The sequence below is a fragment of the Condylura cristata genome, unplaced genomic scaffold (genome assembly GCF_000260355.1).
Source record: "Condylura cristata isolate star-nosed mole 26May11 unplaced genomic scaffold, ConCri1.0 scaffold00007, whole genome shotgun sequence".
In the NCBI taxonomy this organism is placed as follows: Eukaryota; Metazoa; Chordata; class Mammalia; order Eulipotyphla; family Talpidae; genus Condylura; species Condylura cristata.
In genome coordinates, this window is record NW_004567108.1 from 18,009,679 (window position 1) to 18,022,197 (window position 12,519).

At 44.4% G+C, this 12,519-nt stretch overlaps 1 protein-coding gene across 1 annotated transcript in view; it reads left to right on the top strand.

Moving 5' to 3' along the window:
• OSMR (oncostatin M receptor) overlaps nt 1-12,519 on the top strand; it is a 41,212-nt gene that overhangs the window by 24,761 nt on the left and 3,932 nt on the right. The window contains exons 8-14 of the mRNA XM_012721891.1: nt 557-699; nt 1,302-1,455; nt 4,208-4,284; nt 5,491-5,716; nt 8,862-9,038; nt 10,425-10,529; nt 11,929-12,108. Of these exons, the coding sequence (XP_012577345.1) occupies nt 557-699; nt 1,302-1,455; nt 4,208-4,284; nt 5,491-5,716; nt 8,862-9,038; nt 10,425-10,529; nt 11,929-12,108 (1,062 nt within the window). The remainder of the gene's footprint in view (nt 1-556; nt 700-1,301; nt 1,456-4,207; nt 4,285-5,490; nt 5,717-8,861; nt 9,039-10,424; nt 10,530-11,928; nt 12,109-12,519) is intronic.

Below are 12,519 nucleotides of genomic sequence, written 5' to 3' on the forward strand. Positions count from 1 at the left end.
TAGGAGTGGGATTGCTGGGTCGTAGGGAAGCTCCATGTTTAGCAGTTTGAGGAACCTCTGGAGTTTTCTTGTCTAAAAATGTTGAGTTGTGCCTGTGCCCCTATGCACATTACTTGGGGGTATCTGTGGGTTTTGTCATAGTCTCTCTAGGGGCTGCTTCTCCAGTTTTGACTCCCCTCTATTATCTACCTCTGATTTTTAAGAGTTTCACATAGTTTTGTTTTGTATTTTGTTCCGTTTCTATTAAAAATAGTCTGCGACATGGGATTATGGTGATGGCACATGGGTGACTTGGTGATGGGAAACCTGTGGGGATTACAATCAAGATGGGAAAAAAAAATGTACAAAATGATGTAAAAATTAAAAAAAAGTCTGCGAGAAGGGCTGCAACTAGCTTACTGCATCTTGACTCCAAACTGGTTGTCTGCCATTTTCTTGAACAGCAGCAAGAAGTACATGTTGAATAAATCAATGAAGAATTGACTTGCCTGTTACCAAGGTGGTTTAATTTTTTCTTTCACTTTTGTTTCCCTTTTCTGTGTATTTGTTTTGACAGTTCATCCAAAGTCTCCCTTTGATTTATCCATTAAAAACAACAATGGGACAGAATCCACCGTGACCTGGAAGGTTCACTCCATGGGGAATTATTCCACACTTTTGTGTCAGGTTGAACTCTGTGACAAAGGAGCAGTGATACGAGTAAGAACATTGATTCATTTTCTATTTTTTTAAAAGATTTATTTATTTATGCATATCAGGGTACAGGCCAGAGGTGCAGGGGTGGTGAAAGGCTTCACCAGAGACAGAGTGGGGACCAGAGCAGGCAGATTGACAGAGTACACTGCTGATGGGAGCAGCGGGCGGGCCAGGAGAGGTCTGCCGCGCCATGTGGTCACCTCTGGGGCAGGGGTCAAACTCGTGCTGAAGTGGCTTTAGCTCCTTAGTGCTGTGCTTTAACCTGCTGCACCATCAGGGAGGCCCCTTGTTTTCTATTTTTAAAAGTCCCTTGTCCTGAATGGAGACAACTTTTGAATAACATCTCTGTAAGCTCTTATTTTCATATGGATTCAAATGGTGTGGTTCACCAGTTTTTGAAACTGAAATTTTGAAATTCTTGAAATTAATCATAGGCATTTGGCAACTGGGGAGAAGACCTTATACATTTTATTTTCCCAAAGAGGATCTAGCCTTTTCCCAAGTAACATTTGTCATATTGTGATTTGCCTGCTCACCAATACTTCTGTCTTCCTTTTTCCATTTCTTTTCTTTTCTTTCTTTCTTTTTTTTTTTTTTTTATCAAGTGGCACAATGTTTCTGTCAAGGTCAATGGCAAATACCTTCTACGTGGCCTGGATCCCAACACAGAGTACATGGTCCGAGTATACTGTGCTGATGCCAACCACTTCTGGAAATGGAGCAAGTCGGTTAGTCAAAACTTCACCACACTTGAAGCTGGTATGTTCAGCTCCCTGACACTTCATCTAAGGACTTAAACAGACTCATGGCTGTTGGGTTGTCTTCCCTGGGCATTTGAAGTTGTACCAAACACTAAGGGGAAAATATCACAACAGAGGCTCAATGCCATCTTTAAAAAAAATAACTGAGCTAAATACCCACGAACAGTGACTAGGGTGACAGACACTTCAAACACTTGCCATCAGTGTACAGTTTAGTGTTTCTTTGAGTGGTGATTTAGTCAACATGGTTCCCAAGCTGAAGCTATTGTTGGATTCATAGAGGACCTGGAGCTGGGCAAATAAGTACAGAATTTTAACTCACAATGGGAAGCAGATTGTAGAATTTGTGGCCAGGAAAACATTGATCTCATACCAAGCAGTCTCAGGTTTTGTTCTAGCAGCTAAGAGTGAGCATTCTCCACAGTGCTCCCTGTGGTTATACTTCAATATCAGCTGAACAAAGGGTCTTTCCTAAATAACTGTCTCAGAGCTCCGGTAAGGCCTCAGCAGTTAAACGGTCCAGCTCTGCTTTCGTCTCCTTGCGAGTCAAGACAAAAGTCTTATCCTTGATTGGCATGAAGGTGAGGCAACTTGGGGCCACTGGTTGGAGAGACCTGCCTAGTTTGCAGTGTTAATGAATGAATGCCAGAAACATGACAGCAGTGATAAGTAAACACAGAGTGAGTGGTTGGTACCAGGCTTCGCTCAAAGACTCACTGTTTTAGTCTTCCCAGCATGCAGTAGATAGTATCATCGGTGCTTGTAGATGAGTACATCAAGGCACACAGAAGGTGAACAACTGGTCTAGCCAGCGAGGGATGGAGCTTCCCCAACCTCCCCAGCAGACTGGGGTCTGTGTGTTCCAGCTCTTGGTGGTGGTGTAACTGCATTGCAAGTCGTGGCTGTTTTACTACCAAAGGGGGGATTTTGTGCTTTGATTTTCCTCCTTCTTGCTAAGTGTGTTTCTAGACTGGCCAGGTTCTTCTGCCTCCCTGGTGGGACTAGTTGGATATCTCAGGGCTATTGATCAAGAGACACACATAGACTGGTCTCCAGCTCTTCTCTTGCCTGGTGTTCTTGGCTGACCCTGCAATTTTTCCTAGGAGTGTGGACAGCTCAAGAGTTCCTGCTGCTGCTGCTAACAACATGGATAGTAATGTCCTCGGTTGTGTTTTGTTAACAAATTTTTACTTTTTAAATACCACTTTGGTTGGGGGTGTTTCATTTGCTTATCCCATCCTAATTATCACAACCATTATAATTATAATTAAGTGCAAGAGGAAAATGGCTAAAGGATCAAGGTTTTGATACGTTGTGTTTCTTTGAGCTTACAGTAAAATAAGCTTAACTTTGCTTGGGATGGTAACAAGAAAATGAGATGAAGCTAGTGATGGTGAATAATCAATTCTTTTGAAGTAACATTGCATGACATTATGTAAATTTCAGGTTTGCATCATGAAAAATCGACATCTGTATCTAGTGCATTAAGTTCACCACTGAAATGAGGTCTAGAGATCTTTGCCTCTGAAAAAAATGTTTAATGCAGAATAATCCATATGTATGTGGACAGTATCAGACTTCAGTGTATTATAACGAGCAGGGTTCAGTGACCCCATGGTCAGAATTTTGTGGCTCTGGATACCCAGCCACTGGCTGTGCTTGGCATTTGCTTCCTGCACACTGAGTCCCAGCCTGGCTGGAGACTTTCCAGTGAACTTGGAGTCCCGTGCTGGACCTGAGTATTTCAGTGTTTACTTCCTCTTGACATCTCCAGTAGCTTATTTAGAAAGCTAAATTCTACTGTAGTAGATCAGCTTTAAACTGTAGGGTCACCATTAAGTGCAGAGTGTCAGTGATTCAAAGAAAAAAGGGTTTACTTGAATTTCAGTTACTGAATAGATACATGTAGCTCTGGAGAAACATTTCGCTCTTCCATACGGGCCCATGCTCCTCTCATCCTCCTCCAAGCCTCCTGTGGCAGTGCCTGGCTGCCTTCCACTCCTCCCCATGCTCCCTCCCACCAGTTCCCTCCGGTCACCATCCAGTTCTTTCACTGAGTTGAAGACACATTCCTTACTATATTTTGCCTATGTCAATGTTGGAGTGATTTGTATTCCACAGATGAAAGAAACCATTTTTATAAAAAGAGGGCTGCATTCTTAGTGTTATGTTCCAAAACAATTCTTGCATAGTAATGGCTTGAATCAAGTCACAAATACTTGCCCCCCCCCCCAAGTTTACTGTCAAGAACAAGGAGGCAAAATCTTCCAGAACAGAACAGAGTCGAGAGAGCATAGTGGTGGTGCTGTGAGTGGGCAGCTGGTACAAGGTTGTGAACCTGGACATGAATTTGCCAGGCCCTCAGGCTCTCCCTTTGTGGTGGGCTGCTCTTGCAACCTTTGAAATGGGCTGAAGAAGTAGCCACAGTCTACTCTTAGAAGTTAAAGAAAAGGGAAATTTAGCTAACTAGCCTTCTGATGAATTATTCCGAAATTGTTGTTGGCTTCCAGAAGACTAAGCCTTTAGTTCATAAAGACCTTCAGTTTGCAACAGACCTTTTGTAAAGCACCTACTCTGTGCTTCTAGGGAGGCATGGACAGTGTGGGGAGACATCCCAGAGAGGGAACATGTGAGAAACAAGTCTCAGGAAGGACAGGCCATCGGGACTTTCTTGGCCAAAACAGAGCAGTGTTGAGTGTATTGCCCTCGGTACATATCATAACCCAAATTTTTTTTTTGGTTAACATCAGCACCCTCGGAGGCTCCTGATGTCTGGAGAAGGGTGAAGTCAAACCCAGGCCAGCAGGAGGTGACTTTATTCTGGAAGGTGAGAGGCACAGATTTGCTTGGCACTATATCTGAAACTATGAAATGGGTCTTGGAGCAAATCTTCTGGTCGGGCCTGTCCTCACATGAGTCCAGCAGAATGTTTTGCCTGCTGGTGGAGGCCCCAGATCACACCCACATCCCTGGTGCTGGGACTAAACTCCCCTCAAGAGCCCATAGCACAGTGGCGCATGTGACTGTTCGGACCTGCATCTCAGTAACTTCTGCCCTGGCCTCCCCCTCTAACATTTGCAGGGCCAAGGGTCTGAGTATAAGTGGAGAGAAGTACATACCATGTTTAGAAGTTAGGACTATTGTATACCCATTATACCCATCATAGATAAGTTGAAAAGATATGAATCAAGCCAAAAGCTGTCTCACAAATTATATGTGGTCCTTTCACCTCAACTAACATGCCTTCGTGCACCCTGTGAGGCCAGGTTTGTATTCAGAATTCTCTGTCTCTTAGTGTTTCATACAATGATGGTGCTAGGTTGCTGCCCCAGGCCAAACCCACCCACTCTCCTCCCCACCTCCATTTGGCTCACCCCTGAGGACTGTGAGACATGCCTGAGGACACACTGGTTTGCTGGCCAGCTTCTGTTAGCACCCAAGCAGACAGCCACCCCCACTCACAGATCTGGGGACGTCCTCCAGGCATGCTGTCTGTGCTTGGGAGGGGAGACCCGTGAGCCAGGTCCGGGAAATGGGTTTGTGACTCTGTGCAGGGAATTCTCTGCAGCCTAGAGGGTGGTCTGGAAGGGGTCATGGGCTCTCCACAACTGTGTGAACATGGGAGCCAGAAGGGGAGTCAGCTTGGACCAGCCTGCCAGGGCCTGCCCAGGTGCTATTTTCCTCACATCTTCTGCTCTTGTGCCACTGAGTCTTTCTTAAACCAGGCTGAAGAGTCCCCTCCTCTAGATTCCTGACTTGGCCTGTCTTCTCTGAATGCATTCTGCTCTTGAGAAGCTCATGTCCAAACAAACCCATTCCCTGCTCAACTTCCGTTAGTTTAGTTTCCTGGGATTTCAGGCCTGGTTTGAAGGGTTATTTTCTGTATTAAACTGTTTTAATTTGCTCCTACAGGTGTGTGTGTGTGTGTGTGTGTGTGTGTGTATTAAAGGCAGAAACAGAAGAGAGAAAAAGTAATCATAAAATTCCCTTTCTGAGGAAAACACATTCTGAAACCTGATCAATTTTTTCCTAGCCTTTCTCAAAATTATTGCATGCCAATGGGAAGATTCTATTCTATAATATAATTATAGAAAATCTAGACAAATTATATCAGCTACCACCCGTCTCCATTCCTGCTCCGGCCAGTAACAAAACATTAATCCTGGATCTGTGTACTTACCGATTCCACGTCACAGCTAATAACAGCGTGGGTGTGTCTCCTGCTTCCATCATTGTCATTTCTGGAGATCCTGAAAACAGTAAGTCCTATTTTGTTTTGTTTTTATTCTCAAGGAAAATGTTGCTGATGTTATGAAGTAGATGGATAAACGTTAAAGATGTAACTTAGGGTGACAAAATATCTAGCTGCCAGGCACTGCAGTTCATTCTTCCTCAGGCCCCTCAGTGGAGGATGCAGTGAGAGTGCAGCCAGAGCTCAGCAATGACTGCCCAGCACCTCGTGGAATTGTCTCCTGTGTTCTCGAGTAAAAGCAGGCCCAACAAAACGTCCTTACTAAGAGCTAGCAGTGATGTAAATTTGCTGGGCTTATGAAATAAAAGTTGCGTTTATTACATAGCAACATATTTGCCAGCCTTTGCTACCTCTAATAAGCCCTTTCACATTTGCAGAGATCGCAGGACTCTGGGCTTCATCTTTCATGAGGTGCTTTGCTGGGCTGTAGACTGAAGTGATATCTGGCTAATCCCTTTGCAAACAAGGTGGAAATGACCTTCTGTGTAAAATCAACAGTAATATTAATTTCCTCCTTGGAAAGCTGTCAAAGAGGTTGGATATAGTAACCCCTGTCCCCCACTGTAACACACTGAGTCAGCTCACACTTGGACACAATACAACAGGCAGCAGGAGGTCCGTAATGAGCCTTACAATAATATCTTGCTTCTGTTACTGCTATTAAGGTTTTCAGACTTGCTTCTGTTATTGCTATTAAAATTTTCACTGCTTATGAAGTGAAAGTAGATTGTATTACTCCTATAATTCGAGTTAAGCTATAAATTTGGAGTAAGTAGGCTAGATAGAAGGGTGTTTCAAAAGGACCCAATATGTCAAGTAAAAGAGAAATTAAGATTATGGCAGCCTATAACCTTACTTCTTAAGAACTATATTAGAGGAAGAAATGTACAGGTGCATTGTATCTTCATTAGGGACAGAGAAGGAAAAATAGGCTTTCTATTCACCTGAATTCACCTGGGAGAGGTGATAGGTAAAAGCCCACCTCACCTGAAACCCAGTTCAGACACTGCTAAACACTATTGCCTGTTTTGGGGCTTCTCTGCCTCTGGATTATTAGCATAAGCCCTTTCCCTGGCCCCTGCACTCATATCCAAAGTATTTCCTGTGATTTTCTATCCTGTCTTCCTTACGTAATCCACCTTTGCAAATAACCAGTGCCATGAAATAGTCTGATTAGGCTAATTTATATTGGCATGTAAACGGCTGAAAGGATTCCCCATCTCTTTCCCTCCATTCCTCAGAACATATTTGCCATTTCACAGAAGCAGCTTAATACACATTATGACTCTAAGTTCAGGGTGAAAGTTCAGATGATAGCTGGATAAGGGAGGCAGAAAATTGACTGCTTCAATGTGAAAGATATGTTTCTTTGATGGGGAAGACCAGGCCGACCATGTAGGAAAGATTCAGAGACCTTCTTCAGGAATCCTTTACTCAGCTGGCTGTTCCCAACTGAATAATAACTTGGTGCCCCAGAAAGTTGAATAGCTCTGTGTTTTCATATCAGTTGTAATTAGGATTCCAGATAAAATACAGGCTGCCCAGTTAAACTGGAATTGCAGCTAAGCAGTGAGTAAAGTTTTAGTGTGAGTCTATCCCATAGACTAGTTCTCCACACTGCTGCCCTCAGGCCCAGCCCCTGGCCAGCCTGTGAAGTCAGCCTTGGGCTAGAAGAGAAATTCTCATCCCTCAAAGCCTGAGCTTATTCTGCTTGAAATCAATGTAATGGGTAGCCCCGTGAGGCCATCTGGGCTCTTTCCTTCTATCGGACTCTAGGAAAACTACCCTGATACAGAAAATAGGATGAAGTGGTGACAGTGGCCACAGGTAGCAGCCATGTCCATGAGTAATCTGATGTACCGCGTGCCTGGATTGCTTTTTCTTTCTGTCCTGGCTTTTTTAACATCTCACATGTCCCATGGAGTCCAGGGGTAGCCCACATTATGTGGAGGAACTAAGCTGAATTATTCATCCAGTTCACAGGTATTTTTGAAAGCAGGTCAAGTAGCACACACAGTTGTAGGTCAACAGTCAGCAAGCAACTTTGTGCGTTAAAGAGATGGTTAATAAATATGGTGGGCTTTGCAAAAGTTTTAAAAACAAAATCTTCAGGGTCCTATGAACATAAGCCTGAGAGGCTGTACCTGCTGGTAGATGGTGAAGCCTTGTTTAGGTGCTGAAGTAGTTTTGGGACTCCGGTCTGCTGAGGGCCCCTGAAGGGAGGTCTACTCAAGTATTTACTGCGAAGTGAAAGACTGGCAAACACCGATGAAAACAGATCCCACCCCAACCCTGTCTCAGTAAAGTGTGAGGGCCCTTACCTGTCAGATACCTGGGCAACCTCCCAGGCCGGTTGGCTCACTGTCAGCTCTTCCAGGCGGAAAGAGAATTGTGGAGCCCTCAGTAGGTACTTAGAGGCCTTCAGGGCCGAATGAGTGGACAGAGCCGCTTTCCCACACGGCATCTCCTGGCATCCTCCTGCCAGTCTTGGGTGGTCCTGTAGCCTCACTGCAGAGTGACGCCATCCTGGTACCACTCGCCCCTCAGCACAGGTGCCCACACTTACACATGCGCACCCTGTGCTCGCTGGGCCCAGGTGTTCAGAATCACGGTGCGCGCGCCCCTTGTCTGCACGTCGGAGCTTCACATTCCCTCGTGTGGATCCTGGACATCCATGCAACCCAGGAGGAAGGCGAGGCCACAGGTGCCGGCCATAGAAACTAACAGGAGGAAAGCAGGAAAATGCCTGATTGACTCGATTCACCATACAATACTCCACATTCCAGTTCTCATTTTTTGGTACAGATTTATTTATTTATATAAAGATTTATTTATGCATATAAGAACTGGGGTGTAGGCCAGATGTGTGGGGGTGAGAGGATTCACCAGAGACAGAGTGGGGAGCAGAACAGGCAGGTAAAGTGAAATACACTGCTGAGGGGAGCAGTGGGGAGACTGGAGAGGTCTGCCATGCCATGTGGGTCAGCTCCCTGGCTGGGGCTCGAACTTGTGCTGCAGTGGCTGCGGATAGCCTCATAGTGCTGAGACTTAGCCCCTTGAGCCGCCAGGGAGGTCCCCAAGTTCTTTTTTAGATGTTTCTTTAAAATACACAATTAAATATTAAGTATTGTTATTTCTGTACCATGTATAAGATGTAGAAGAAGAGAGAGTTAATGGCACAGAGGATGGAATCTCTTTGTCTTGGAAACCCCAGTTTGGAGATGTGGTGGGCTATGTCGTGGAATGGTTTGAATGTCTCTGGCTCCTGGACTGTGATCCCCAGTGGAAAAATGTAGCCCCTAACACTACACACACAGTCATCAGCTCAGGTAAGAAGAAGCTTCCCTATTACCAACCTGCTTTATTCACCTGACAGTAATCCATCCAGGACTTCTGGGCTGTCCCATAGTTTCTTTGTGCTAACCTAATCATTTTGAACTTACAGATAGAATTTGGGTGCTAAGAGTTCACATTTTACAATAATGTGACCTAAAATATCATCTTAAAAATTTCTTTTACGAGAATAGCTGGACTTCAGCCTAACGGCAGTTTTCACGATTGCTGAGATTTTTCCTCTAAATGAGTCATCTCAAAGAATGGCAAAGGGCCATTCTAACTGTTGTCCAGAGAGCTTTTACAAAAGCAAGGAAGTATATAGATTTGGGGAGCATTTAGCGCATAGAGATGATGGGCGTTAAGATCAAATCTCCAATGTCATTGGGATAGCACTTGAACTCTTTCACCTTCACATTGCCTTTGTAATTTCAAGCTCATTCAGTTTAGCAAAATCAAAGGAGCCTAGGTTTCTGGTGTGAAGAGGTGTTAGTGGCGCCATCTGCTGGACACCATGACAGATTGCAGATATAGGTGAGAAGAAAGGGCTAAGAAAAAGCAAAGCCTTTGAGACACTTGGCTTTCAAGGCAGAGGGAAAGCATGTTGTTAGAGTGGGAGTAGAGTTTAAAATGGTTTTCTGCTTCCTGTCAAACCCTGCACGTGGACAAGGGTATGTTGGAGAGCTCTTCTTTAAGAGGACGACCTGCAAGACGGTCTCTGTAGGTTTCTTTGGAGACAGTGGAACACCCCTAGGGAAGACTGGAGCTAAGTGCAGAAACCCCTCCGTGCACAAGGAGACACAGGGCAGGTTCATTGTCAAGTGAGGAAGAATGACGAAAGGACAGTCTCAGAGTCCTCAGTGGATTGTTCAGGCCTTAGTGCCTGAGGGAAACCAGGTGCACAGGCAAGCCAGGCAGAGGCTGGCTGCAAGGAGGCAGGGGCAGACGGGGCTGTGTGTGTGTTGGGGGTGTGTTGAGGTGGGTGGGGGGGTGGGGGGTACTGGGAGGCAGGCAGGCTGGCAGGCAGCTGAGCCTTCCCACCCCCCATGAATCTTCACTTTCTCTGGGCTCTCTGGCGTTCTCTTGCGGTCTTGCTCCTATGTAGCCACTCGGCCTTTCGTGACCATCCTGAGTGACACCACCCTACACCCCTGGCCTCTACGCTCAGGCGGGCACTCTCCATGGCCTCCCATACTCCAGGAGTCCGCGACCAGGCTGTGTGCCCAGCGCCCATGCACCCGAGTGTCTTCTGTGTCAACAGGGGATAGTCACAGCGGCCAGTGGTGCAAAATGCCTGAGGAAATTATGAAGGAGACATAATTCCTTTCTAGAAACAAAGAGAATTTCACTGTTAATGAAAATCTGTTGATTTTTTTCTTTAGATGCTTTTAGACCAGGGATCCGATACAACTTTAAAATTTATGGAGTTTCTACAAAAAAGCCTGCTTACTTGTTAGAGAAAAAAGCTGCATACTCCCAGGAACTGGGTAAGTTGAAGCATTTAATGTATCATGTGCAGACTTGTTCAAAGACTTCTAACTTTGGGTGTAACAATTTCAGTGCTCCATTCTAATAGTTTTTTAAAATTACTTTTTAATCATACAAATACAACACATTCTCACTGAAGAATATACAATGTGTAGAAAAGGAAGACAAAATCATTGTTAATTTCACCACCCAAAACCAAATATCCAATTAATATTTTATGTCTATCCAGGTATGTATACATAAAAACACGTGTATATATAGTTTTGCATGAAAATGGACTCTGCAGTTTGTAAAAAGCTTTTTGACTCATGGCACTAAATAATCATTTTTATGATGGCAAAGTGCCTCATACTTGTCCATCAAATATTAATTGGATATTTGCTTGTCAGCTTTAATAAGCTGTAAAATTCACCTCTAGGTGTCTAGCAGTCCTCAGTGCTTAAACTCTTTTTACTGCTTGTCCGATCTCTTATGCCCTTTGGGAATCAGCATCTTTATAGCTCAATCTTTGTCTCTACCTCATGATAATGGCTTTTAAATGAAACTCCAGAAGTAGAATAGTTGAATCCAAAGGTCTGGATTATTTTTAATATTCTTTCATTTATCACTTTTAAGACTTTGATAGGTAGTGTGAAATCACCTCTCAGAAATGCGACCAGGATTCCACCAGCAGTGGCCTAGGGCCATTCTGAGCCTCCCACAGGTTGCTTACTCACCTTCTCTAGCCTCCAGCATCTCACACCTGCTGAAAGCAAGCTGCTAGAGTTTGCTTTGCACTGATCAACTCAGCTCTGAGGGCTTCTTCATTCTGTGAAGCTGTCTGGGAACATGCCTGAGGTGTGAGTTGTGGGTGTGTGTGGTTGTGCACAAACCAGATCACACAATAATATATGGTGGAACAGGCTCAGGCCAACCTTCTGGATAAATGCCCCATGTTTTCCCAGTGACCTTTGGGTAACTGCATTGCTATCACATGGGAACTAGAGTTCTTCACATCCTCCCTGATTCTTACCTCTGACCAGAACTCTTCCTTGTCCTCCTCTCTTCCTCCCTCCCCATTTCAGTTCTTCTGTTCTCTGGTCTGGTCCTCTCAGAAACCTGTAGAATTCAGGACCAGAATTAAGCCTAAGAAAGTCTTCGTACTGTTTTGCTGTGTGACCTTGTACTGTGTGTCTCTGGGCACCAAGTAAAATTTGAACAAGATTGCTCCACTCCTCCTCAGTTTTCACATACTACCAAGGCATAAATCCCCCAGGGGGAAAAAAAAAAGATAAAACTTTTTAATTTGGCTGATGTTCCCCCAACTTCCAGTCAACGGTGGGTCCACATTTAGTTTACACAAATGCTCTGAGACACTTCCAAATCATGACTCTTTTCTTACCCTACTTCCTTTTGTAGCTCCTTCTGAAAACCCTGAGGTGTTTGTGACTGACCTGAAACCCTACTCCTTCACTCTGCATTGGCAGAATTATTCCGCCAACTCCAGCTCCCAACCTGGTTTCATACAAGGCTACCATGTCTATCTGAAATCTGAGGAGAAACACTGCCACACAGGATTTGAAAAGGCAATTCTTTCAGGAAAGTAACTTTAAAAAAAATTATTCTCATTAAATATCTCATTATTTGGAATCATTGAAAAGGCTGTCATCTCCAACCAGGGCCAGCTGAATTCTCTGCTTGCAAGCTTTTCTGATAGGATGTTGTCCTGAACATTTAGGAGGCCAACAAGATAGTGGGAGCCAGTGTTGAAAATGACTTAAAATACAATGTGGCCTGAGATTGTTTAGAAGGACTTGCGGTATCTTCAGCTGCTGAATGAACCTTTCCCTCAGACGCTTGCTAACTCCTTTTTCTTAGACTTCCAGCACAGATTATCACTGTGTATCTGTCTTGTGGATCTGTGACTCTCCATGGAGCACCAGCGTCCCTTGTTTAGTGGGGTATTTAGTTCCTTGTTTTATCCTTTCCTGAAAATTTTTGTATCCCCAA